General features: G+C 42.3%; 2 protein-coding genes across 3 annotated transcripts; both read right to left on the bottom strand.

Moving 5' to 3' along the window:
- Positions 1–40: 40 nt before the first annotated feature.
- On the bottom strand, positions 41–23289 carry LOC115147811 (sodium- and chloride-dependent neutral and basic amino acid transporter B(0+)-like). Its single transcript, XM_029690097.1, has 16 exons — positions 23268–23289; positions 14886–14995; positions 14272–14446; positions 13897–14028; positions 6495–6656; positions 6105–6240; positions 4880–5012; positions 4629–4769; positions 3789–3924; positions 3553–3645; positions 3345–3470; positions 3142–3260; positions 2835–2934; positions 738–847; positions 395–562; positions 41–216 (listed from the first exon to the last, which is right to left on the bottom strand). Exons 1-16 carry the CDS (start codon positions 23287–23289, stop codon positions 55–57), a joined length of 2025 nt encoding a protein of 674 aa, XP_029545957.1. The 3' UTR covers positions 41–54.
- Positions 21808–26836, bottom strand: LOC115208113 (fibromodulin). 2 transcript variants are annotated; one of them, XM_029775914.1, is made up of 6 exons: positions 26765–26836; positions 25471–25898; positions 25071–25193; positions 24624–24764; positions 24231–24498; positions 21808–23843 (listed from the first exon to the last, which is right to left on the bottom strand). In XM_029775914.1, exons 2-6 carry the CDS (start codon positions 25840–25842, stop codon positions 23692–23694), a joined length of 1056 nt encoding a protein of 351 aa, XP_029631774.1. In that variant the 5' UTR covers positions 25843–25898; positions 26765–26836; the 3' UTR covers positions 21808–23691. The 2 variants fall into 2 exon arrangements, with proteins under 2 accessions (XP_029631774.1, XP_029631775.1); XM_029775915.1 differs by lacking the exon at positions 26765–26836 and adding an exon at positions 26254–26699 and having other exon boundaries at positions 23692–23843.
- Positions 26837–27889: the final 1053 nt, after the last annotated feature.

Here is a 27889-nt window from a genome sequence, read left to right as displayed (position 1 = left end):
CACACGCACGCACACACACACACACACACACACACACACACACACACACTGGGGTTAGAGGCGTGTGAGGTTGTTGGGGATGATGTAAACATTGTTGTCTTGCAGGTGGACAGAGTTCTTCCTGTAGTACCGTCGTCCGTCTGCATAACGCTCGCCATGGTGGACCTCCAGGTACGGACCCCAACTCTCCACAGGAGAACAAACAGCACACAGACGCTGCAGACAGAGACACATCCATGTACTGTAATGGATGCACACCCACTTCAAACACTTGGAGACACACAGACAGAGACTTTAGATGCTAGATCCTAAAAAAGGATTCTGACAATTGCAGGAGGAGTTCCAAACACTCTCAGAAGTCCTAAGGATCCACATCTCTGCCAACCACACCCACCTGCCAGGGGTTTCCTTGGGAGGTGTGTATTTTCCAGACAGCGATGAGCGGGATCCAGATGAGACAGAAGGCGATCATACACCATCCTAGTGCCACGCCCCACGCAGGGTACTGCACCGTACCGTAGGATGGGGGACTGAACGTCAACAACGACCATACCAGGATCACCTACACATCAACAACAACAACATACACACACAAACGGGAGTTAGAGAGTGTGCATGCGTCTGTTAGAGAAACAAAGGGGTTAGAGAAATGAGGACCATTGAACAGAGAGCCAGGTAGGATAGAATCTAAGTTCTAAAGAGAAAGACAGAGACAGAGGCAAAGAGCGAGAACTCACAATGATGATGGCGGGAGAGATGAAGAACCAACAAGCTCTCCACCACAACCAGAAGAGAGAGCTCCTCGTCCCAATCATCATCTCTATGTCCTTAATGAAACGGTTTCCTCCTATACACAAACACATAATAAATGTCACAGAATATGTAACTGCCAACTATAAAAGAAACACCAACATAAGGTGTCTTAAATCACATTATTTGTCACATACTTCGTAAAACAGGTGTAGACTAACAGTGAAATGCTTACTGAAGTCCTTTTCCAACAACGCAGAGTTAAAGATAAATACACAGTGAATAGCAATAACAAGTAAAAAATAACATGGCTATATACAGGGAGAAGCAGTACCAAGTCGATGTGCAGGGGTACGAGGTAACTGAGGTAGCTATGTTTATATAGTAGGGGTAAAGTGACTAATAGACAGAAGCATTTGAAAACTATACAGAAACTCCTTAAATTGTTGAAATAAGTAAATCAAATCAATGATAAGAGAATAGTCAGATTAACTGATAACTGACACAGACATGGTGGCGTCGCAGGAAGAGAGTTGTCCTGTGAACCACAAGTTCAAATCCCAGGTGAGGACATATTGAATAATAATTACTGTATAAATGAACATGCCCAATGTAATCATGTGTGTCAAATATGTACTTTTAATACACTGTGTGTGAGTATCCCTAACCTTGCCAACAGACAAAGAGCTATGAATGGATCAGTGGTTCACCAACCAGGGCCTTGATTGGCTCGGTAACAAGACGAGATGTGTTTAGTTTTATTGTTAGTTTTTTTGGTCTTTTTTTTTTTTACACATAAATGTTCTTGCAACATTCCCATGAAATGTGTCTAGAACATTCAGCTAGGGGAGTCTCACATTCTTAGCAATATACATTACCGGTCAAAAGTTTTAGAACACCTACTCATCCAAGGGTTTTTCTTTATTTTTAATATTTTCTACATTGTAGAATAATAGTGAAGACATCAAAACTATGAAATAACACATATGGAATCATGTAGTAACCAAAAAAGTTTTAATGTGAGCCATGACCAGCCTTTCAAAGCATTTCATGGCTATAGATGTGAATGCTATGGGGCGTTCTTGGGCATGGGGACTATGGTGTGTTGCTTGAAACAAGTTGGTATTACAGTGAAGACACTTGCCAGCTGGTCAGTGCATGCTAAGAGTACGCGTCCTGGTATTCCGTCTGGCTCTGCAGCCTTGCAACTGTTACCCTGTTTAAAGGTCTTACTCACATTGGCTATGGAGAGTGAGATCACACAGTCATCCGGAACAGCTGGTGCTCTCATGCATGGTTCAGTGATGCTTGCATAGAAGGCATTTAGCTCGTCAGGTGGGCTTGCATCGCTAGGCAGCTCGGTGTTGGGCCACCACGAGCCAAAACAGCTTCAATGCACCTTGGCATAGATTCTACAATTGTCTCGCACTCTGTTGGAGGGATGTGACACCATTCTTCCACGAGAAATTCCAAAATGTTATGTTTTGTTGATGGAGGTGGAAAACGCTGTCTCAGGCACCTCTCCAGAATCTCCCATAAGTGTTCAATTGGGTTGAGATCTGGTGACAGACGGCCTTGGCATATGGTTTACATATTGCATGCTCATCAGCTAATTCAGTGACCACTTATGCTCTGTGGATGTGGGCATTGTCATCCTATAGTGGCATAGCCATGGTACCAAAAATAATGGTCTGCCCAGCATATTTATACATGACCTAAGCATGGGATGTTAATTGCTTAACTAGCTCAGGAACCACACCTGTGTGGATAAACATGCTTTCAATATAATTTGTATCCCTTATTACTGAAGTGTTTCTATTATTTTGTAGTTAACTGTACAGATCTAGGATCTTAATTTCATAACTCTTGTTGCTGCAAATTTGTAGTGTTTTCAAGGTTTTAAAAGGCTTCTAATGTCAGAATTGATTTGCCCTAACAAAAAATATTAATCCCTACAAAAGATTTCCAATAATTACAATCCACATAATAATTCACATTTCCTGTTGCTGCATGATTATTTTCCTGCTTTAGTTAACTGGCTCAAATTAAGATCCTACATCTTTCTGTAGCATATTTCAATTTACCGTAGATATAGAAGACTCCAATGAGCTCCAGCAGAGCAGCAATCAGTAGAACAAAGCCAGCACAGAACTGATCTATCAGAGTCACCCAGTATATCCCTGCCTGGAGAGACACACACACACACACACACACACACACACACACACACACACACACACACACAGTTATCACACAAATGCACGCACAGACACATGCACACACACACAAATACACACACATATAGCATGAATGAATTTGCACTAAATGGTCAAAACCAAGGAAATTGTGGTTTCTAAGGACTTACTTCAGTTACGGTAACTAAGGACCTACCTGGGTTACGCACGGCAGGCCGAGCAGGAAGAGAATGGCACAGGGAGCCACATAGACTATGGAGTTTTTTGATTTGAAGTTTTCAGGAAAGGCGTCCTGTAGGCAGGTGGAGATGACCTCTGAGGGAACAGAGGTCAAGAGTCAGAGGTCAGGGGTCATTGTCTAGGTCTAGTTAGTAGTGTGTATTTGTGTCTGTGACTGACCTATGCCAGCGAACTGAGAGTCGAGTCCGAGGGTGAGCAGCATGAAGAAGAAGAGGATGGACCAGAGAGGAGAGATGGGCAGCTTGGACAGGGCATCAGGGTATGCAATAAATGCTAGGCCAAAACCTACACACACACACTCTGTTAGTTTCTTAGGTGGTTATCGTGTCAGGTAAAGCTGAATACAGTACAGTGTTGTACTACTGACCTGCCTGGGCCACCTCTGATACAGGCTTTCCATAAACATGAGCCATGTGACCTAGGATGGAGAAGATGGCGAAGCCTGCAAACACACTGGTACCTATACAGTGACATTAAAAAGGATCAAACACACTGTCAATGGAACACAATGAAACAACTGGAACTGTGTTCTTAAATGTATATTTCATAGTTTCTATGATGCAATTAGCATCAGTCTGGTGTGTGTGTGTGTGTTTTCCGTACCACAGTTGGTGAGGCAGACAATCAGCGCATCCTTGAACACATTGTTGTGGAACTTGTTATAAGAGGACAAGGCTGTGACTCCACCCCACGCTATCGACAGCGAATAGAAAATATGTATCGCTGCATCCCTCCACACCTGCCACAGACACAGACACAATCACAGATGACACGGTCAGCCTCAGTAACTTTCAACAGCAATCAGTTAGGCATTTTGAGTGAACCATCTCTTTGCTACAAGGTATCAAAGTTTGACTTTGAAATTTGACGTTTGTTCATGTTTTTCCAAACGTCTAAGGGTGAAGTCAAGGTAAACAATGGTTTTTGATGTTCAAGTTGAGACACTGTTACAGAACTCCACAAAAGTGAAACCGAAAACACTTGTGTCGAGCTAGGGGTTTACATCTCGTTAAGGGTTAAGGTTTGGGGATAAGGTAAAAACAGGATATAGTTTAGGAATTTATTCAGAGTGGTTAAGGGTTAAAGTTAGGGAAAGGCATAAAACAAAAAATAGGATTGCTTAGCACTGGGATTGAACATGAAACCTTCGGGATTGGAGTGTGGCTTAAACACCCATCCATGTCCACAACACCCTAGCAAGCTGCCAGCCTACTTGAATGCAACAGTGCTCACCGACAATCCCAGACATTCTTGGGACATCAAAATAGGGCAATTTCCCTGCTTTTTGAGCAACATAACTAACTGGTAAACTAATACTGCCTCTCCAGCTGATCAGTGGCAGATATGATGAGAGGAACCCTGACCTAGTGGGGTTAAAGGGTAGTGGTTTGATCCTGAGAAGAGATGAGTTGAAAGGTCAAAGGTGAGAGGTTAGTCCCTGACCTCTGCCTCGCACAGTTTGGCGAGGTTGGACTGGGAGCCGATATAGAACTCAATGCCGTCTCTGGCACCCTCTAGTGTCACTCCACGGATCAACAGGATCAGCAAGACCACATAGGGAAACGTAGAGGTAAAATACACAACCTGGGGACAGACACACAAACAATTATTAGACTGACAACCTACACACACACACACACATCAGAAAGACAGGACCAACTCACACACACAAAATGGATCTGGGTCATACTGACTTTTCCTGAGGACTTGATGCCTTTGTATAGGGCAGCAGCAATGAGCAGCCATCCCAGCAGCAGGCAGAGAGCCAGATGCCAGACCACCGGACCAGTCTCATCCAGACTACTAAACCTTTGTAAGGCCACCAGGCTGGGGAGGGACACACAGACAGATAGACCACCTTAAAGACTGGCTATATTGTAAAAATTAATGAAAACTAAAATGTGCTTTTTGGTCTTAATTTAAGGTTAGGGTTAGGCCTTAGGGTTAGCAGTGTGGTTAAGGTTAGGGTTAGGTATACAATTTAATTGTATGACTTTGTGACTGTGCCAACTATTGACCACTCTGTAGAGCTGCCTCTAGAACAAGATTCATGGTGAAAAACACTAACCTGTTTTACAGGCTCAGGTTACCCACTGCATTACAGGCAGTATGGCCCTGTCCGGGGGTATCATCGGATGGGGCCACAGTGTCTTCTGATCCCTCCTGTCTCAGCCTCCAGTATTTATGCTGCAGTAGTTTATGTGTCGGGGGGCTAGGGTCAGTCTGTTACATCTGGAGTATTCTCTTGTCTTATCCGGTGTCCTGTGTGAATGTAAATATGCTCTCTCTAATTCTCTCTTTCTCTCTTTCTTTCTTTCTTTCTCTCGGAGGACCTGAGCCCTAGGACCATGCCTCAGGACTACCTGGCATGATGACTCCTTGCTGTCCCCAGTCCACCTGGCCATGCTGCTGCTCCAGTTTCAACTGTTCTGCCTGCGGCTACGGAACCCTGACCTGTTCACCGGACGTGCTTGTTGCACCCTCGACAATTACTATGATTATTATTATTTGACCATGCTGGTCATTTACGAACATTTTAACATCTTGACCATGTTCTGTTATAATATCCACCCGGCACAGCCAGAAGAGGACTGGCCACCCCTCATAGCCTGGTTCCTCTCTAGGTTTCTTCCTAGGTTTTTGGCCTTTCTCAGGAGTTTTTCCTAGGGAGTTTTTCCCAGCCACCGTGCTTCTTTCACATGCATTGCTTGCTGTTTGGGGTTTTAGGCTGGGTTTCTGTACAGCACTTTGAGATTTCAGCTGATGTACGAAGGGCTATATAAATAAATTTGATTTGATTTGATTTGATTTGAACCTGACATTCAACACAACCTGTGCTCCCACTGAAGTATTTTCGACTGCGAGCAAAAATGAAATATAATTGAGGTGTGTGTGTGTGTGTGTGGGTGTGATACTCACTCCCAGTACTGTTCGCTGGGACTCTGTACTGGAATGCTGATGTTTCCCTCTGGGCAGGTCCCATTCTCCCACAGCGTCATGTTGGCTGTAAGTACTGGAACACTCCAATTGGAAGCTCTTGTAACATTGCACACTTCTGTAGAGGTCAGAACTCATTGGTCAAAGTGGCAGAGTTACTGGGCACTCTTTTCTGGTTCACCTGGGTCATGTTCATTAAAGCACACAATGGAAAATGTTTTTACATGTATAGCAACGTAAAATTGAAAATATTGGACAAGTCCAGGTTTTCTTCTGTTTGGAGCCTAGTTTATACGGCGGAAGACTAAAAACTGCACAACATGGACACTTCCCCACATCTTTAGATGTGATGCTACATTATAAAACAGGTACCTCTAGGTGTGAGGCTACAGTTGCTGTTGGACCAGTAGAAACAGTCGCTCCATGGCAGAGGGGACTGGAAGGATGCAAACATGTAGTAGAGACTGTAGGCAATGATGACATTATAGTAGATGGCTACTAACGTACTGACCAAAACCATGGTTACACCCACACCTGGAGAGGAGAGGGAGAGGGGCTAAGGGTTACACATAATTGCTATTTGTTTAATATCAAGGAGGATTCTTCAATATTTGAATCTGAATTTCACTTCACTTCCTGCATAGATTTAATTGAGGTGAATTGTCCCTATCCCTGATAGCAAAGTCACTTCATTGACAAAACATGCAGGTCTGTGAAGTTCCATCTTTACCACATACTGATTCAGCCTGAGGCAAACAGTCAGAACCATTGATTCCTGGTGTACTGGTCAACCTGTCACGTTGTAGTTCCTTTTCTTAAGATTTATGTAAACAAGGAAGCTCCATTGAGGTAAACATTTTCTAAGACCTGGCAGAGAACATATGATAAGTGTGATAAGTGTGTCATTTGTCCACCACAGTACGCGCTAGAATAACTGCAGTGGCAATGAAAATAAATAAATAGATGAGTCACAAACAAGTATGACTGTGACTGTGTGGGTGAAAATCCAGCACTTGAACAAAGAAAAATATGGAATATATGTATAATTATTTAACTACAGGTACTGGAAATGTGAGCGAAATAGCTGTAAGTAGCAGTAGAAGTATTGTTGTCTGTTAGTTTACTCCAATTAGGGTAAGGATGGTAGGGAAAGAAACATGCCCCCCCCCAAACAAAAAGTATGACTAAGAATTTGCTTACATGCACACCCTAGAAAGTGTTCATTTTAGACCTGGTACTGGGGACCCAAAGTGGTGCACATTTTTGTTGTCATGTGGTCCCCCACCCTTAGAAGCAGAAAGTGGATGTTTCTGTTTTTCAGGGCTACAGTATTTTCAACCTAACTTCCGTTTCCCCTGAAAAACAGAAAGTAGGGGACTGGGCTCAGGCGTCTTTCTATGCCTGTTACGTTAGGTCAGGGGTCCCCAGGACCAGGACTTAGAAACATGACCCTAGACAGTTCTATAACTAAACAACAGCAGTAGAAGTATTTATACTGAGTAACCCCAATAGTGAGTAACGTCTTTACCATGCAATCTGTGTTCTGGCTCATAAAGCAGCTACAGGTGACTGACAAAATAAAGGAAACACACAAAGTGTCTTCATAGGGCATTGGGCCAACAAGGGGCGCCAGAACAGCTTCAATGAACCTTGGCATAGATTCTAAAAGTATCTGGAACTGTTTTGTTGATGGAGGTGGAAAAACACAGTCTCAGCCACCACTCCAGAATCTCTCGTTAGTGTTCAATTGTGCTGAGTTCTGTTGACTGAGACACAGACACACACACACACAACTGTCAAAGTCCCTGTGCTCCTTTGAGACCCCTCTTTCAAAGTGACTGAGATCAAGACTCATGTTTTGTCATGTGCACAAGTACAGTGAAATGCCTTTCTTGCAAGCTCTAAACCCAACAATGCAGTATTCAATAACAATGTAATACTAAAAATAAGATCATGTAGAACAAAAACACACACAAAATAAAAATAAGAAGAACGTGAGAAAGCAAGCATAATATATACAGGATCAGTCAGTTCCAGTACCATATTGACAATGTGCAGGGATACTGGAATGATAGAGGTAGATATGTATATGGTTAAGATGACTAGGCATCAGGACATATGATAACCAGAGTAGCAGCAGTGTATATGATGATTGTTTGTGAGTGGGTGTGGGTGTGCGTGTGTGTAGTCAGTATAAAGGTATGTGCATATTTTGTGTGTGTGAGGAATTTATTAATTGTGTCAGTGTGTGTGAGTGTGTAGGGCCACGTGAGTGTGTATAGCCAGTGCAAAAATAAAATATATTACAAGGGCAAATTCAGCCATTTTGTTAACTATTTAGCAGTTTTATGGCTTGGGGATAGAAGTTGTTCAGCAGCCTGTTGGTGTCAGGCCTCCCTTTCACACCGCCTGATATTAGAGGACCTGGATGGCAGGGAGCTCGGCCCCAGTGATGTACTGTGCTGTCCTCACCACCCCCTATAGCGCCATGCGATCGAGGGCAGTGCTATTTCCCTACCAAGCAGTGATGCAGCCAGTCAAGATGCTCTCAATGGTACAGCTGTAGAACTTTGAGGTCCCATGCCAAACCTCTAACCTCCTGAGGGGGAACACGTGCTGTCGTTCCTTCTTCACGACTGTGCGAGTGTGTGTGGACCATTTTAAGTCCTCATTGATTTGTATTTCGAGAAACTTGAAGCTTTCGACCGGCTCCAATGCAGCCCCGTCGATGTGGATGGGGGCGTGCTCACTTCGGCCTCGGAGAGCGAGATCACCCAGTCTTCTGGGTCGGTGATGGCCCTCACACCTTGCACAATGTTGTTATTGTCGAAGTGTGCATAAAATGCACTGACTTTGTGTGGTAGAGAGGCATCGTTGGACAAATCATGGCTGGGTCTTCCTTTGTAATCCGTAATGTACTGTAGCCCTTGCCTCATGCAGTGGGAGTCGCAGCCTGTGTGATATCATTCCACCTTATTCCTATATTGTCCTTTTGCTCATTTGATGAATCTGCGTAGGTCATAGCGGGACTTCTTGTACTTGTTCCTGTCCTCAGCCATAGCCTCAGGATTGTCTGTGATAGCCCTGTGTGCGGTAGCCCTATCCTTTAGTTTAGCACCATCCTCACTGTTATTCCAGGGCTTTTGATTGAGGAAGCATTGAACCTTCACTGTGGCTAGCTCGTCTATGTTAGTGGGGTCCTGAAACATATTCCAATAAGCGCTAGCAAAGCAGTCCTGTATCATAATCTAAGATTTTGGTGATCATTTCTCAATGGAGCGAGTAATGGGTACTTCCTGTTTGAGCTTCTGCTTGTAAACAGGAAGCAGGATTGCAGAGTCATGATCTGATTTGCTGAATTGCGGACTAGGGAGGGCCTTGTATGCTTGCTTGTGGGTAGAATAACAGTGGTCTAGGACTTTTTCGCCCCTAGTGATGAAGGAGACTGGTTGATGGAAGTTGGGCATCACGTGTCTTAATGACACAGAATTAAAATCACTGGCAACCAGAAAAGTAGCCTCCTGATGTAAGTTTTCCTGCTTGTTTATTGCCCTTTACAGTTCGTTAAGTGTCAGCTTGTTATTTTTTTTCTCCTGAGGTGGAATGTATACAGCAGTTAATATAACAGCTGAAAACTCCCTCAGGAGGTGGAAGAGTCAACATTTTACCATCAGGTATTCCAAGAGGGGTGGACAATGGGTCGACAACTCCACGGCGCTTGAGTCAGCACATCAGTCATTTTCCATTTTCTTCTAGCGATAGTAGTCAAAATAATGGGCAACTGGGCATTTTTATACATGACCTTAAAACTTCTTATGGCTCAAATCCCGTTAACGGGATCGATTTGACAACATCCGGAGAAATGGCAGAGCGCCAAATTCAAAAAACATTATTACAAATATTTAACTTTCATACATTCACAAGTGCAATACACCAAATTAAAGCTGAACTTGAAATCTGAGCCACAGTGTCAGATTTCAGACACTGTGGCTCAGATTTCAAAAAGGCTTCACGGCGAAAGCAAACAATGCTATTATGTGAGGACAGCACCCCATCAAACAACACAGACAATCATATTTCATTGCGCCAGGCGCAACACAAAACTCAGAAATAACGATATAGTTCATGCCTTACCTTTGATGAGCTTCTTCTGTTGGCACTCCAATATGTCCCATAAACATCACAAATGGTCCTTTTGTTCGATTAATTCCGTTGTTATATATCCAAAATGTCCATTTGTTTGGCGCGTTTGATCCAGAAAAACACCGGTTCCAACTCGCGCAACATGACTACAAAATATCTCAAGTTACCTGTAATCTTTGTCCAAACATTTCAAACAACTTTCCTAATACAACTTGAGTTTTTTTTTAACGTAAATAATCGATCAAATTTAAGACGGGATAAACTGCATTCAATACCAGAGGAAAACTAAGTGGAGCGTGCTTTTCAGGTTAGGCGCCTCTATCAAACAGTACACTTCCCTCGAGCCTCATTCTGAACAGGGCTACTTCTTCATTACACAAAGGAAAAACATCAACCAATTTCTAAAGACTGTTGACATCCAGTGGAAGCGATAGGAACTGCAAGCAACTGCCTTAGAATTATGGATTCTCAATGAAACCCATTGAAAAGATAGTGACCTAAAAAAAATCCTGGATGGTTTGTCCTTGGGGTTTTGCCTGCCAAATAAGTTCTGTTATACTCACAGACATCATTCAAACAGTTTTAGAAACCTTAGAGTGTTTTCTATCCAAATCTACCATTATATGCATATCCTAGCTTCTGGGCCTGAGTAGCAGGCAGTATACTTTGGGCACACTTTTCATCCGGACGTGAAAATAGCGCCCTCAAGCCATAAGAAGTTTTAAGCATGATAGTATGTTAATTGTTTAATTAACTTCAGAACCAAACCTGTGTGGAAGCAACTGCTTTCAATATCATTTGTATCCCTCATTTATTCAAATGTTTCCTTTATTTTGGCAGTTTACCTGTAGAGGCCAGTCTGACAGAGTGACCCAGTGACCCACTGAATCTAGGGCTGGGTAAGGAAATGGATGGTATGCAGCAGCCTTATGGTTATATATGTTAACCCAGGGATTGGGTATATAAATGGACTGGCAACCTTAGAGTTAGGGTTAGACCTGTGGCTGTACAGATAGATTCCCTGAACTCCCACCCATAAAGAGTTTAGGTTCAGGTCAAATCAAATCAAATGTAAAAAATTGGTCACATACACATGGTTAGCAGGTGTTAATAGCCATTAGTCATTACTACACTGTTTAAATAAACGTGAGACCAATCTCCCCTAAGGTCAATATGATTGAGCCAGTGATATAACGGGCTGGCTGCTCACACAAAATTAAAACACATAGAGAGAAGCAAAAAAACAGTATTACAGCCAGTCCCAATTAAATCTTTACCCTTTCCCTTTGGCCCTTACATGCTGACCAGACCCACGTGCGCCATCGAGCACATGTTGATTTTGTCCCCCTACACCAGACGCGGTCAGGACACTCAGGTTGAAATATCAAAACAAACTCTGAACTAACTATATTAATTTGGGGACAGGTTGAAAAGCATTACACATATATGGCAATTTAGCTAGCTAGCTTGCTGTTGCCAACTACTTTGTCCTGGGATATAAATATTGAGTTGTTATTTTACCTGAAATGCACAAGGTCCTCTAATCCGACAATTAATCCACAGATAAAACGGTAAACTGAGTTTGTTTCTAGTAATCTCTCCTCCTACAGGCTTCTTCTTTGGACTTTATATGGCGGTTGGCATCCAACTTTAAGGTGCATTATCACAACCAACGGGAATGGAGAGTGAACCTCAGTTCATCTTTCAATCACCCACGTGGGTAAATGGCAAAAACCAATGAGGAGATGGCATGTGGGTATATGCTCCTAAAAACCAATGAGGAGATGGGAGAGGCAGGACTTGCAGCACGTCGAGCTTCACAAATAGAACCAAGTTCTATTTTAGCGCCTGGCTACGCAGACATGCGTGAGCAGTGTGGGTGCATTGATTGAATAACATGTACAGTTTACATACACTTAGGTTGGGGTAATTAAAAATCATTTTTCAACCACTCCAAAAATGTGTTGTTAACAAACTATAGGTTTGGCTAGCCGGTTAGGACATCTACTTTGTGCATGACACAAGTAACGTTTCCAACAATTGTTTACAGACAGATTATTTCACTTATAATTCACTGTATCACAATTCGAGTGGGTCAGAAGTTTACATACACTAAGTTGACTGTGCCTATAAAAAGCTTGGAAAATTCCAGAAAATGATGTAATGGTTTTAGAAGCTTCTGATAGGCTAATTGACATCATTTGAGTCAATTGGAGGTGTACCTGTGGATGTATTTCAAGGCCTACCTTCAAACTCAGTGCCTCTTTGCTTGACATCATGGGAAAATCACAAGAAATCATCCAAGAACTCAGAAAGAATTGTAGACCTCCACAAGTGTGGTTCATCCTTGGGAGCAATTGCCAAATGCCTGAAGGTACCAAGTTCATCTGTACAAACAATAGTACACAATTATAAACACATTGGGACCACGTAGCCATCGTACCGCTCAGGAAGGAGACGCGCTCTGTCTTCTAGAGATGAACGTACTTTGGTGCGAGAAGTGCCAATCAATCACAGAACAACAGCAAATGACCTTGTGAAAATGCTCGAGGAAACAGGTACAAAAGTATCTATATCCACAGTCAAACGAGTCCTATATTGACATAACTTGAAAGGCCACTCAGCAAGGAAGAAGCAACTTCTCCAAACCCGCCATAAAAAAGCCAGACTACGGTTTGCAGCTGCACATGGGGACAAAGATCGTACTTTTTGGAGAAATGTCCTCTGGTCTGATGAAACAAAAATAGAACTGTTTGGCCATAATGACCATCGTTATGTTTGGAGGAAAAAGGGGAAGGCTTGCAAGCCAAAGAACACCATCCCAACCGTGAAGCACGGAGGTGGCAGCATCATGTTGTGCGGGTGCTTTGCTGCAGGAGGGACTGGTGCACTTCACAAAATAGATGGCTTCATGAGGAAGAAAAATTATGTGGATATATTGAAGCAACATCTCCAGACATCAGTCAGGAAGTTAAAGCTTGGTCGAAAATGGGTCTTCCAAATTGACAATGACTCCAAACATTCTTCCGCACAGGAGGCTTACAAACCTGACTCAGTTACACCAGCTCTGTCAGGAGGAATGGGCCAAAATTCACCTGACTTAGTGTGGGAAGCTTCTGGAAGGCTACCCGTAACTTTTGACCCAAGTTAAACAATTTAAAGGCAATGCTACCAAATACTAATTGAGCGTGTTTAAACTTCTGACCCACTGGGATTGTGATGAAAGAAACAAAAGCTGAAATAAATCATTCTCTCTACTATGATTCTGACATTTCACATTCTTAAAATAAAGTGGTGATCCTAACTGACCTAAGACAGGGAATTTTTACTAAGATTAAATGTCAGGAATTGAAAAACTGAGTTTAAATGTATTTGGCTAAGGTGTATGTAAACTTCCGACTTCAACTGTATGTGTACATTTATTTTGCAAGGCTCGCGCACACTACGAGAGCGGTATGGTCAGCATGTTACCCTTCAATGTTAACAGATCTGAAGGATCTGCTTAGAAATAAACAGTGTAGTGGTGGAGCTTCCAACAAATTGCATACATCTTACATATTTGCAAACAGTGATGGGGTTAAGGCCAAGAGTAATAGGTAACTGGAGTATGGGCTAAACGGGTTAGTCTTACCCTGGAATATGGGCAGAGCCCTCCACACATTGACAGGGCCTTGGCTGCAGAACTGACCGAAGGAACTCTCCAGGAAAAACAAAGGGATACCAGCAACAATTAGCATGATAAAATATGGGATGAGGAAAGCACCTGGAGGAGAGAGAGAGAGAGAGAGCTGGTCAGTGGATGGTGGGACTGTGTATGGGCTTAAAACCAATGCAAATACAACAATCTGAACGATGCCTCAACAACATTCTGCCATGATTACGTTTAGAAGTTTGATTACAGGGTATTGAGCTCCTATTGTCACTCCTGCACATTAAGCAGGCTTATTTCACTGAGGGAGTATGTGAGTGTCTGTGTGAGTGTGTCTGTGTCTGTGTGTCCACTTACCTCCTCCATTCTTATAGGCCAGGTAGGGGAACCTCCATACGTTCCCCAGGACCACAGCGTAGCCAATCATAGACAGCATGTACTCCCTCTTATTGGTCCAGTTCCCCCGGTCAATATTCTCGTCATTGCTTCCCACATGGGAGTTCTGCTGTTGCTTTTCATGGTCATCCTTAACCTGTATGACAGACGGACAGACAGACAGACAGACAGACAGAGACACAGAAACACAGAGACACAGGGATGTTAACAGTAAGTAAGAGCAGATTTCAATATTTTAGAAGACAATGGTAGGTCATTGTTCCATACAGGCAACACAATGGAATTAGTCTTTCTTTATTAAGTGACAAAAGGGGAACATTAGTAGCCAATGCAAGTTGTATACCAGAGAGACAAATCAGTTTGTAACCACATCTACCCGTAGGGCTGTGCAAGTAGTCTATTCACCCATCACGATCTTTATATTGGCTACTAATGCTATAACTGCGCAAGGGCGGGACGTTTCTTGTAAACAAGATCAATTAAAAGACAGTCATCATAATGAAGTTGCTTTGGTCAAAATATCATTCCTCCCGCCAACCATGATATAATTGACTGCTACACAAATGTCATCCTACCGTGTCAGTTGCCGCAGGGTTCTGAAATATGACGTCTGTCAAACTGCACCAATATTTCCTAATTTTGCTGCTGTCGCGTTCAGAAGAAGTGATGCAATGAGAAGCGTTTGCTTGGGGGAGACAGGTTGCGCAGGTATTTAAACTCCTGTGCACCTGAGTGACAGACAGGTCACCAGTGTCTCTCTAGCCAATCCCCACTCTGCTCCCGGCCCTGTTCTGCCTCCCAGCTCCCGGTTATCCCTATGGACCGCGGTTGAAGGTGAGTGAGGAATGTATTTTGAATTTTCTGTCATCACACTTTTTATCAGTCACCTGCATTACTGGCATACCTAATTATAGTGTGAGTGAAATGCTCGAAACCGTGTGTGTGTGTGTGTGTGAGTGCGTGCGTGCATGTGTGTTTCCATCGTGTGTGTGTGTGTGTGAGTGCATGTGTGTTTCCAAACAGAGAACAAAGACATGTACTGTGTCTACAGTATTTTTTGGGAAATACTTTTCATTATTTTGTCCTCTCTCAATTATGACTAACTCTTTCTATTGGATTTTATTCAATCAATGCCAAATAGAACTGTCCATAATATATGACTGAAAACGATCAAATGCTTTGTAGTTTTTCTTAGTTTTTTTTTACTTGCTAACTGGTTGAACGCGGCAAATGTATAACTACAACCAGTTAGCATGTCAGAAATGTTCAAATTTCCTAGTTCTGACAAGCACGTGAATGCAGGTTGGATGTGGTTACAGCTTGGCTGTTAAAGAGGACAATAGTTTCCATGGCCTCACAAATACACACACGTATAATATTAGGATATATGGATCTTTGTAGCTCAATTGGAAGAGCATAGCACTTGTAGAACCAGGGTAGAGGGTTTCGATTCCCGGGACCATCCATACGTAAATGTATGCAAGTATGTCTGTAAGTAGCTTTGGATAAAAGGGTCTGCTAAATGGATCTAAGTCTATAAGAGTGTAGTGGTGTGTCACATACAGTGCCTTCGGAAAGTATTCAGACCCCTTGACTTTTTCCACATTTTGTTACATTACAGCCTTATTTTAAAATTGATAAAATATATATTTTTCCTCATCAATCTACACACAATACCCTATATGTGACCCGTTTCGGGAAACTAGGTGTATGTCGTGGGTCACTACTTCACATGAGAGCCGTTTAAATGTAAATGTTTTTTTTTATCGAAATGCGTTTTTTGGCTGAAATACCTTGTTGAACATGTGAACTTTCATATGCCTTAATAACAAACTTGTACGCCATCTGTAAATAGGAATAAAATTGTAAAATTACGAGCCTAGTTGGTTTAGCCACAGAAAAAGCCAACAACCTTCCCCCTAGCCATGATCGGCTGTGATAATGAGTGGGCTGGACATGCCGAGATATTAGTTTGGATTGGTGTGCCATATAGCACACTTCTGTCTATTTGCACTGGTCAGTATGTCAGTATATAATCCTGTCTAACACAGCTTTTTTTAAATGTATCGCGTAGTAAAACTGCATAAGCATAATGTCAAGTGAAAGTGTACTGTTCGCTAGCTAACGTTAGCTGGCTGGCTTGCTAGCTAACATTACATGTATGCATTACACTTTCTGGATGAACGAGTTTTGAAATCAGTGGACTTTGAGTATGATAGCTAAGGAGAAGGAGAAAACACCCGTCTCCAGATTACATCTTCAAACTAAGGGCAGCCATGGCATCCGACAGGATGTACACAGTTAAGATTGTCTTAGCTAGCTACATTTTCAGATATTACACATTTCAAATTTTGACCAAGTGATTTAATTTCAAGTTAAAGTGTACTGTTAGTATATGATCTTATTATTCATATCTCAGAGCCATTTGCTTGACTAGTTATAGCCTAATGTTAGCTAGCTAACATTGAACCTGGTTTGTTAGCTACCTGCAAATCCATGCAGAGTAGAAACATCATGAGTTGGGATTATGGTTAATTGTTTAGCTAGCTAGCTACATGTCTTAACAAAAGACTCCTCTACGCAGGTATCCATTTCAATAGAATGTCACTGCAACAACTGTTGATAGACATACTAGCTGGTAAATTCGCTCTGGCTATCTACTCCGATTTTATACTATGGGTAAGATAGTCCAGCTAGCTACATTTTCAGATATTACACATTTCTAATTTTGACAAAGTATTTTCATTTCAAGTGAAAGTGTACTTGCTTGCTAGCTAACGTTACGTGTCAGATCTTATTATTCGTATCTCAGAGCCACATTTATAGCCTAATGTTCAATGAGCTGTTCTCTCATTTGTTTCTGGAAGTAGCTAGCAAGTTAGCTTGGGTATTGACTGCTGTTTTTAGTACTGTACGCACAGATCAATCCTTAAGAGATGGGTGGGGCTAAAGCTTAAGAGGATGTGAACGATGCTGAATGGGTGTAGAGGAAGAAGAGCACTCCAGTAGTAGTACCAAAACATTCAAAGGCCATTTTCTCAAAAGGGAGATTACAAGTTTCTCAGCTTTCAAAGCAAAATGACTTTCCCATTGTTCCTCAACTGTAGTGTATGATGTACAATTTTGTAGCTCTGAGTTTTTACTTTTATCCAATGTAAAAACATTATTTCAAATTTTGCTGCATAAGACTGATTTGAGCCGGTTGGTCACATACTGACAAAACAAAAAACAGGTTTTTAGAACTTTTTGCTAAATTATTAGAAATAATAAACAGAATTATCTTATTTACAGAAGTTTTCAAACCTTTTGCTATGAAACTCGAAATTGAGCTCAGGTGCATCCTGTTTTCATTGATCATCCTTGAGATGTTTCTACAACTTGATTGATTGGCCATGATTTGGAAAGGCACACACCTGTCTATATAAGGTCCCACAGAGCAAAAACCAAGCCATGAGGTTGAAAGAATTGTAGAGCTTCGAGCCAGGATTGTGTTGAGGCACAGATCTGGGGAAATGTACCAAACAATGTCTACAAAATTGAAAGTCCCCAAGAACACAGTGGCCTCCATTATTCTTAAATGGAAGAAATTTGGAACCACCAAGACTTCTCCTAGAGCTGGCCGCCCAGCCAAACTGAGCAATTGGGAAAGAAGGACCTTGGTCAGGGAGGTGACCAAGAACCCGATGGTCACTGTGACAAAGCTCCAGAGCTCCTCTGTAGAGATGGGAGAACCTTCCAGAAGGACAACCATCTCTGCAGCCACTCCTCAGTAGAAAGCACATGACAACCCGCTTGGAGTTGCCAAAAGGCACCTAAAGGACTCTCAGACCATGAGAAACAAGATTCTCTGGTCTGATGAAACTAAGATTAAACTCTTTGGCCTGAATGCCAAGCGTCACGTCTGGAGGAAACCTGGCACCATCCCTAAGGTGAAGCACGGTGGTGGCAGCATCATGATGTGGGGATGTTTTTCAGCGGCAGGGACTGGGATACTAGTCAGGATCGAGGGAAAGATGAACAGAGCATAGTACAGAGAGATCATTGATGAAAACCTACTCTAGAGTGCTCTGGACCTCAGACTGGGGCAAAGGTTCACCTTCCAACAGAACAACGACCCTACGCCAGAGCCTGGTCTTGAACCCGATCGAACATCTCTGGAGAGACCTGAAAATAGCTGTGCAGTGACGCTCCCCATCCAACCTGACAGAGATTAAGAGGATCTGCAGAGAAGAATGGGAGAAACTCCCCAAATACAGGTGTTCCAAGATTGTAGCGTCATACCCAAGAAGACTCAAGGATGTAATCACTGCCAAAAGTGCTTAACTTCTATGGGCTAGACACAGCCAGTGAAATATCAGGGCGGAAAATTCAAAAACAACAAAATGTCATAATTCAACTTTCTCAAGCATACAACTATTTTACACCATTTTAAAGATAAACTTCTCGTTAATCTAATCACATTGTCCAATTTCAAAAAGGCTTTACAGTGAAAGCAAGACATTAGATTATGTTAGGAGAGTACATAGACAAAAATAATCACACAGCCATTTTCCAAGCAAGGACATGTGTCAATAAAACCCAAAACACAGCTAAATGAAGAACTAACCATTGACAATCTTCATCACATGACACTCCTAGGACATTATGTTACACAATACATGTGTGTTTTGTTCGATAAAGTTCATATTTACATCCAAAAACAGCATTTTACATTGGCGCGTGATGTTCAGAAAATGTATTTCCACCAAAACGTCCAGTGAATGTGCACATCAATTTACAAAAATACTCATCATAAACGTTGACAAAATATATAAGAATTATTTTAAGAATTATAGATAGACTACCCCTGGATGCAACCGCTGTGTCAGATTTTAAAATAGCTTTACGGAGAAAGCACATTTTTCAATATTCTAAGTACATAGCTCAGCCATCACGGTGAGCTATTCAGACACCCGCCAAGTTCGGGGCAACCTAAACTCAGAATTAGTATTAGAAATATGCTCTTACCTTTGCTGATCTTCATCAGAATGCACTCCCAGGACTGCTACTTCCACAAGAAATGTGGTTTTTGTTCGATATAATACATATTTATGTACAAATACCTCCGTTTTGTTCGTGCGTACAGATCACTTATCCAAAGGCATAACGTGCGAGTGCGGAACGAGAGACGAAAAGTCAAAATGTCCCATTACCGTACTTAGAAGCATGTCAAATGCTGTTTAAAATCAATCTTTATGGTATTTTTAACTTAAAATTGCGATAATATTCCAACCGGACAATAGCATATTCATTCAAGAAGAAAAAGAAGGAGGGGCGCGCTCGCGGGACCGAGCATATCCAATCCCTTTGTTGCCAGGCAGACCACTCAGTAACTGAGCTCCTATACTCTGCCCAGTGACAGGAAAATGCTCAAACCACTTTCTGAAGGCTTTAGACAGCCAATGGAAGACTTAGGAAGTGCAACGTCACCCCACAGACACTGGTGCTTCAATAGAGAATCAAAAGAACCACAATTCTCAGACTTTTCACTTCCTGCTGGATTTTTCTCAGGTTTTTGCCTGCCATATGAGTTCTGTTATACTCACAGACACCATTCAAACAATTTTAGAAACTTTGGAGTGTTTTCTATCCAAATCTAGTAATTATATGCATATTCTAGGTTCTGGGCCAGAGTAGTAACCTGTTTAAATTGGGTAAGGTTTTCATCCGGCCGTGAAAATACTGCCCCCTAGCCCAGACAGGTTAAAAACCTCTTTGGGCTAGGTGATTATCTGAGGACAGCGCCATGCATACACCAGCATTAAAAACAATTTTCAAACCAGCAGATGTGTCACGAAAATCAGAAATAACGATAAAATAAATCACTTACCTTTGAAGATCTTCCTCTGTTAAAAATCCCAAGGGTCCCAGCTACACAACAAATGGTTGTTTTGTTCAATAAAGTCCTTCTTTATATCCCCAAAAAGTCTGTTTAGTTGGCACGTTTGATTCAGTAGTCCACCGTTCCACTCATTCAACATGCAGACAAAGGAATCCCAAAAGTTACTGGTAAACTTTGCCCAAACAAGTCAAACAATGTTTCTAATCAATCCTCAGGTACCCTAATATGTAAATAAACAATAAAGTTTAAGACGGAATGTAGTATGTTTAATACCTGAGATAAATAGGGAAGTGCGCGCCCTCATCCACGCGCGCCACAAGACTACAGTCCTAATGAGAGACACCTTGAAAAACTACAACTACTTGCTAATTTTTCAAAAAACAAGCCTGGAACCCTTTCTAAAGACTGTTGACATCTAGTGGAAGCCATAGGAACTGCAATCTGGGAGGAATTCCTTTGAATATCCCTTAGACAAGCATTGAAATGGCCTGTGACCTAAAAACAAAAAAACATTTCCGGATGGATTCTCCTCGGGTTTTCGCCTGCCATATCAGTTCTGTTATACTCACAGACATTATTTTACAGTTTTCTATCCAATGCTACCAATTATATGCATATCCTAGCTTCTGGGCCTGAGTAACAGGCAGTTTACTTTGGGCCCGTCAGTCATCAGAACTTCCGAATACTGCCCCCTAGCCCAAAGAGGTTCAAAGTACTGAGTAAAGGGTCTGAATACTTATGTAAAGGTGATATTTCGTTGTTGTTTCTTTTTAAATATATTTGCAAAATGTATAAAAATCTACTTTGCTTTGTCATTATGGGGTCTTGTATGTAGATTGATGAGGATTTTTTTTAATCAATTTTAGAATAAGGCTGTAACGTAACAAAATGTGGATAAAATCAAGTGGTCTGAATACTTTCTGAATGCACTGTACATAGGAATTACACTGACCCAGAATGAGATGGTCATATATAGATCACAGGTCATTACAGTAGCAGCATCCTCATCATAAGATTAGATGTTTGTATACCACACACGTTACATCATGTTGTTGGTCCTACAAATATTGCACCTGACTGTATGACCTCTTCCTAAATATTTGATCACATGATAGATTTTGAGTATAGTTTATTAGATACAAGGGGTGGCATCTAACCCTTTGGCTCAACTTCCCCCATTTCCCCTACTCCTTCAGCCAACAGATGAATGATTGATATGGCAAATAAGGACAAACAAAAGCCTCATTGTCATGGCTGTGTCAGTCAGCAAAGCCAAGACCCCACTCTCCCCTGGCTGCATTCCCTCCACTCTCCTCCGTTCTCTCCACTCTCTCCTGCATTCCTCTCGGTGTCCTGGTGCCCCACAGAGACATAGTTAGGTGATCTCGTCTCTGTCCCTGTCTCCGTCCCGGTTTTTGTTCCTGTCCTTTCTTCTGACTATGCCTTTCCCCCTGTCTCTTGTATAACACAAATACTGCATGCTCTACCCATTGACACTCATTTCTGGGTTTCGTCTAGTGCTGTGGGTTTGCTGTGGCACTTAAGTTAATTTAGTCAATAAAACAATATTGACTTCGTAAAACAAGAGATTGAATCAAAACCAATAACCGGTTAAGTCTTAGTAAAACATGAATACCTTTATTATGTCAGTAAGAAAGGCCTGTAAAGGACATCAGAACACCCAGAGGAATAATTATGATTAAATCGTTTTTCTGTCCAGATCTGTCTACACAATGCGTGTCTGACTTCCTCTGGAGGTCGGCAGGATGATCTGATCACAATCAAATCACAACATGCCTTTTGATTGTCAACACCTGTTTAAAAATGTGGGCAAAATCAGAATGTGGACAAGATTCACGACAAAGGACGCAAGTTAGAACCAGGTGTAAATGGGGCTTTAGTCAATACTAATACCAATACATGCAATAGGACTATGTTTCTCGCCAATCATAAATCACAACAGTCACATCCCTTCTCGGGTTAGGGCCGAAACACAGCCAATGGTTTTTATTTGTGTCTCATACGTTGACGGACAAATTAAGAGTTTATTTCCAAAACACTATATCAATAGTAATTAATATATTATTTTCATGTGAAACTAATATGGTTGATTTTTATGGTTAGGGAGAAGTACAGTGAATAGTGTCACTTTTTAGGAAGTCAATATTAATGAATGTATTTATGGTTGTTTGTCATTTTGTCTTGTAGCTATCTTAAGATGAATGCACTAACTGTAGGTCACTCTGGTTAAGAGCATCTGCTAAATGACCAAAATGTAAAATATAAATGTTTTGCATACAGAGTTCATATTATCGTATAATATGTCACAAATATATCAATTGTACAGTTCTTTATAAAAAAATGTAGTTATTTGTTACATTTGACTGTGTAAAACCTAGCAGTACTACATTTCTTCTCTGAGAGTGAGGCGGATAGCATTTTGCAAAACAATCATGATTATTTGTTTCTCTGAAATGAAACCATCAAGTTATAGATTTCAAACAAATACATATCTGTCATTGAACAACTCCGTGCCATTATTAGATAGTGAAAAAACACACCAATCTCTTTCGTAAGTTAATTAAACAATAAAATATGATTTATTAACATTTCTGAAAATGGATGTATAGTGTTTTGGAATGAAACTCTTCAAATGATGGACAGTCAACCGCCACTCATCCATCATTTTGTCCATAAGAGTGTCAAAAGTTTACTTTTGGCGGATAGATGAATGCGTAGTGCGTTCTTCATGCATTTCATCTGCCTTTGTCTCTTTACAGTAAGGCTTATGGAGAATAAATTGCATACGTATTCATACATATCATCATCATATTATAACATTTATTGTAAAAAGACACTAACTGTCAAATGGGGACACATACACACAGACAACGTACACACCAGTTGATGCTTGTGGGAGGAGCTATAGGAGGATGGGATCATTGTCACGGCTTGAATGGAATCAATGGCATGGTATCAAACACATTAAAACAAATGGAAACCACATGTTTGACTCCATTCCACTGATTCCATTCCAGCCATTACAATGATCCCGTCCTCCTATAGCTCCTCCCACCTGCGTCCTCTGGTACGCACATCCTATTAGCAGTGTGAGCATGCACACGCACATATACCAACAAATGTGGCTTTGAAATCATCACCACAGAAGTATACGATATTCACGTAGCTTATATAAAGTTATCTTTCCTCCAGAGTTGACTTTGGAAGAAGCACTTTCAACATGCTTTGAATGATCTACATTTCTAAAGCTTAGAGAAAGAAAAATGACCTGATATGGATATCTATCATAATGTCCTTTGAATGATAAGAGATAAAATAACAAAGATAAACTTGGAGCACGTGGGCCTTTGTGTCTTTACAGCCCTTTACTGCCCCTTCTTGGTGAGATTGGGGAATTTAAATGTTGTGCAAAAATCAGGACTGCTGTACTATGCTCTGATGGTGAGATGATGCTGCCGCCCAGTGGTGAGATTGGTGCATTACACATCAATGCTGTTAGCCAGACGCAGACAGAGTGCCGACTCCGAGGGGACATCCCCGGGGGTGATCTCATTCCCCTCCAGACGCAGTGTCCTCAGCTTGGAGAAGTTCATTACGTCCACGACACCACAGAAACTCCCCAGGGTAAACTCTACAGAGAGAGAGGAGGGAGAGATGGCGAGGAAGGGAGAGAGAGGGAAGGGAGATAAAGGAGTGGCAGACAGAAAAATAAAAGGGACGGATGGGAGTGAGAGAGGGGGAGAAGCTATTGTTTACATTCTGGCACTCAAACAAAAAGGAACTTTGTTTGTTTAACTTCAAAGTGTTGCTGAAATCACGTCATACGAATCACTCAAAACGTGTCCCACCTGCAGCAGCCTCATCACCCCCCACAGCCACATGAAGTGGAACCAGAGTCGTTGACCCCTCCACTAACTCCAACAAAAAATTGTCATAATCGACTTCGATTAATAGCCAAGACGGTGTGCGTGTGTACGTGCACGTGTGTGTTCACTGCTTGCATGCCTACTTTACACACCTTTGATGTGGTTGGCCTGCAGGTAGAGGTGCTCAAGCGTCTGGCTGACGAGGGGGATCCTCTCCAGCTGGTTGAAGCTGAGGTCCAGCTCCACCAGGCCAGACACGTTGAAGGTGTTGGGGGGGATGCCGTTGTCAGTCAGCTGGTTGTGGGCCATGCGGATGTACTGCAGCTGGGAGAACTTACTGAGGAAACCCTCTGGGACAGCACTGATGGCGTTGGACTCCAGGTACAGCTGGTGGAGGCGCTCTGGGAGACTATCTGGTACCTGGACATAGATCGTCAGTCGATCAATTCATCATTCGATGAATTAATCAATCTTGCAAGCCTATTCGATTGCCATCGCTGGCTTCAATCAACAGTCACACACACACACACTCTACATTACGATACCTTCTTCAGCTTGTTGCCGCTGACATCAAGCAGAGTGAGTGAGTTCAAACCCCTCAGAGACATGCCCATCTCTGTCAGAGCGTTATCATGGAGATACAGGATGGTCAGGTTGTCCATGCCATTAAGGGCTGCTGGTGTTATCTAGGCTCTCACAAAAATACAAACTTTATTAACTTTATTTAAAACATATAGGCAACAACAACAACAAAACAAGCTGTGTTTAAATTATTGATAAAAACAGTAAGAAGGCCTGGTGCCGTCATACTTGAAACAAGGATGAGTGTTGTCTTTCCAAGAGTGTGTGCTTTTTTTTACATGTGGCTTGGACACTTGATTGAAAAACCTCTGGATCCACTTTACAATCAACAGAAAAACATCTGAAGACAGATGAAGATGAATGAAAGTGTTTGAAGGGCCAGTAGTGGTGAGAAGTCTGAGTGTTGTTACCTTGTTGATGTTGTTGTTGTTGAGTCTGAGGTCCCGTAGTGAGCGTGGCAGGTTGGGGGGAACACGAGTCAGGTTATTATGTTGAAGGTACAGACGCTCCAACCCCTGCAGCTTGGCAAACACCTAGAATATAAGGATATGTTTGTTCAAACATAAAAGTATGTTTGATTTGTCAAGGTCTAGTGCAGTGCAGAGCAGGGTTGCTGAACATACCCCACCCACCCCCCACCCCACCCACCCACACCGTTTTTCAAGCTTTGATTATTTGAATCAGCGGTGTAGTGTTAGGCCAAAAAACAAAATGTGGAAAAAAACAAAACCCTGGTGTACAGTACTGTAGTGAATTCTAGTGACTTTTTGTGAAGTGCCGTGTCATGTTGTGTTGGGTAGAGTAACCTACCCTCTTGCCGATTTTGTCCGTAGACAGCGCGTTGTGATGCATCATGACCCAGACAAGGTTGGTGGCATTGGCCAGGGCAGAGTCTGGCATGGCGGAGATCTCATTGTGCTGCAGGTACAGATACTTCATCCTGGAGGGCACATTGGGCATGGCTGTCAAGCCACGCCCGTCACAGTACATAGCGATGGGGAAGGATGGTGGGCAATCACACTCCGCAGGACACTCCCCTCCGGTGGTGTCAGCCAATAGGGAGCCCTCGACATAACCACGACCACGCAGGGCGGACAGCCAGAGGAACGGGTCCTGCCTGTCTGGCGAGGCGAGGGATAGCGGCAGGACGCACGCCAAGAGGAACACACACAATCCACTCATGGTCACACACGCAGGTCACACACGCAGAAAAGAGCTTACACACAAGTCTACCTCAGCTTGATGGAGAGACGGAGAGAAAGAGAGGAGACAGATTAGTTACCCAGAGTTCGGAAATGTGAGTAAAACATACCTGAACAAACTGGGAAAGACTCCAAATATCAGTGGAAAAATCGACCAACCTTGCCCTGCTCACATTGTAAAGACCCATGGACTCTCCTTTTAGGAGTTTGAATACATACATTTCCATCAAATAGATGTTTCTCTGCCCCCCTTTGTAAAAGCAACACATACTGTACTACTGGAATCTGCACCATAATGTACTACTGGACTCTGCACTACTGTCATTTTTTTTACATAGTCTAATGCAACATGACTAGAAACATCAAAACACCATAACCAATCATAACCAACCATAATCAAAGGTATCCCAGCGCAGAGCTCATGTCAAAGAGTAGATGATCAGCCAAACAGGCAATATTGACTCAACACTGGATATACTGCATGTTAAATACTGTATGTTACCGCAGAGGCAGAATTTAGGGTTCTTTCTCCATCAAGTAATGGGTCCAGAGAGGAAAATTTAAAAAAGGGAAGAATATATCCATGAATGTAGTCTTTGTATAAGTATTCACGCTGGTGCCAAACCAGCATACTCTACAGAGAAATGTCGAACAAGTGTCCTTTAATGCAAAAGAGAAAAAAAAGTCAAATAAAAACAAGACGTGAGTTTATCTTCTGTTTTCCTCCTTTTCTATAACATTAGGTGGTGATTTAAAATAGACACACAAACTTGCACTGGCACACACACACACATGCACAAATACACACACACACACACACACACACACACACACACACACACACACACACACACACACACACACACACACACACACACACACACACACACACACACACCTACCTGATCAGTGAGAACTAGTCCCTCCTCTTGAGAGGCTATGCAGGACTGAGAGGGACTTTGCCAAACACTTTGTGAAAACCTCTCTCTCTCTCTCTCCGATCCTTCCCTCTCGACCCCCCTTCACTCTACACTTTGCTAGCTTCCCCCTCTCTCCCCCTCCCTTTTCTTTCCTACCTCACCCTTTCCTGTTACTACTCACACAACCCTGCCCCTCAACTCCCTCCTCTCTTCTCCTATCAACCCCTTCAAACCTGCCCCAGCTCTTTTTTTCTCCCCCTCCTTCCATCTCTCTCCTTCCTATACCCTTTGTCAAACCCAGTTGTACCGGGGTCTCCTTCTCCTCCAGGTTGAGTGTGGGAAAGAGAGCGATGGAGTGCTTTGCTGTGGGGTGGCTGTGCCTGCAGTATTGCTCTCATTTGTGGAGCATGTTAAGGCCCTCAGTCCCCTGTCCCCGCTAAACATCCCCATCTGTACCTGTACTAAACAGTCAGTTCCAAATTGGCCTCCCATCTCCTCTTTGCTCTTCTTATTACAGGCTCATAACAGCTCTAAATGCATTCCCCTTGCCATTACCCAGGGGCTTACATTAACTTACTTTCGCCTGGGCTGTCCCACCCTTCCCCTCTCTCCAAAGTGTTGATATTTACCCTATAAACCTATCCTGAAGGTTGAAGAACACACCTAAGTTATATTTGACCTCGTAGATGCTGAGGGTTCAACAACTTTACAATGGTAAATCTAAGTGCTGACGGTCGCTCTATAACTCTAAGGCATCCTGCCACAATGACTACCGCCCTGTAACACTCACATCTGTAATAATGAAGTGCATTGCAATAGAGTTTGGACAATAAACTGAAAATAACTGACACCAACATTACCTTGCTCTTAGGGAGTGAACATTATTTATAAGGGTTACATGGTGAAGATTTGACCTCTCTGAAATGAAAATGGATGGCCCTACCTTCAGCAAAATATATTTGACCTAAATCCTCCCTGAATGCTTAGAAAACAAGTGGATAGAGGAGAACGTGTCTACCGTTTACCCTCAATTCTTGGACAGATCAGAGTCTTAGATATGCAGTTTTAGAAACTGTTCTTCGTCCTGTAAGCATTACAATGCAACGC

This window comes from Salmo trutta, chromosome 14 (assembly GCF_901001165.1).
Source record: "Salmo trutta chromosome 14, fSalTru1.1, whole genome shotgun sequence".
Taxonomy (NCBI): domain Eukaryota; kingdom Metazoa; phylum Chordata; class Actinopteri; order Salmoniformes; family Salmonidae; genus Salmo; species Salmo trutta.
This window is presented reverse-complemented; position numbering and strand designations above follow the sequence as displayed.

Bases quoted from the DNA above. Each gene is read 5' to 3' on its own strand.
- LOC115208113 (XM_029775914.1), bottom strand. From the start codon at position 25,842: ATGAGTGGATTGTGTGTGTTCCTCTTGGCGTGCGTCCTGCCGCTATCC. The intron at 25,194-25,470 runs GTAGGTTACTCT...CTTATATTCTAG, and splicing joins CGGACAAAATCGGCAAGAGG to GTGTTTGCCAAGCTGCAGGG. The intron at 24,499-24,623 runs GTATCGTAATGT...ATCTATGTCCAG, and splicing joins GCGGCAACAAGCTGAAGAAG to GTACCAGATAGTCTCCCAGA.
- LOC115147811 (XM_029690097.1), bottom strand. From the start codon at position 23,289: ATGTGCGTACCAGAGGACGCAG. The intron at 14,996-23,267 runs GTGGGAGGAGCT...GTCTCCCCCAAG, and splicing joins GTGCGTACCAGAGGACGCAG to CAAACGCTTCTCATTGCATC. The intron at 3,925-4,628 runs GTCAGGGACTAA...TGTCTGTGGCAG, and splicing joins CCAAACTGTGCGAGGCAGAG to GTGTGGAGGGATGCAGCGAT.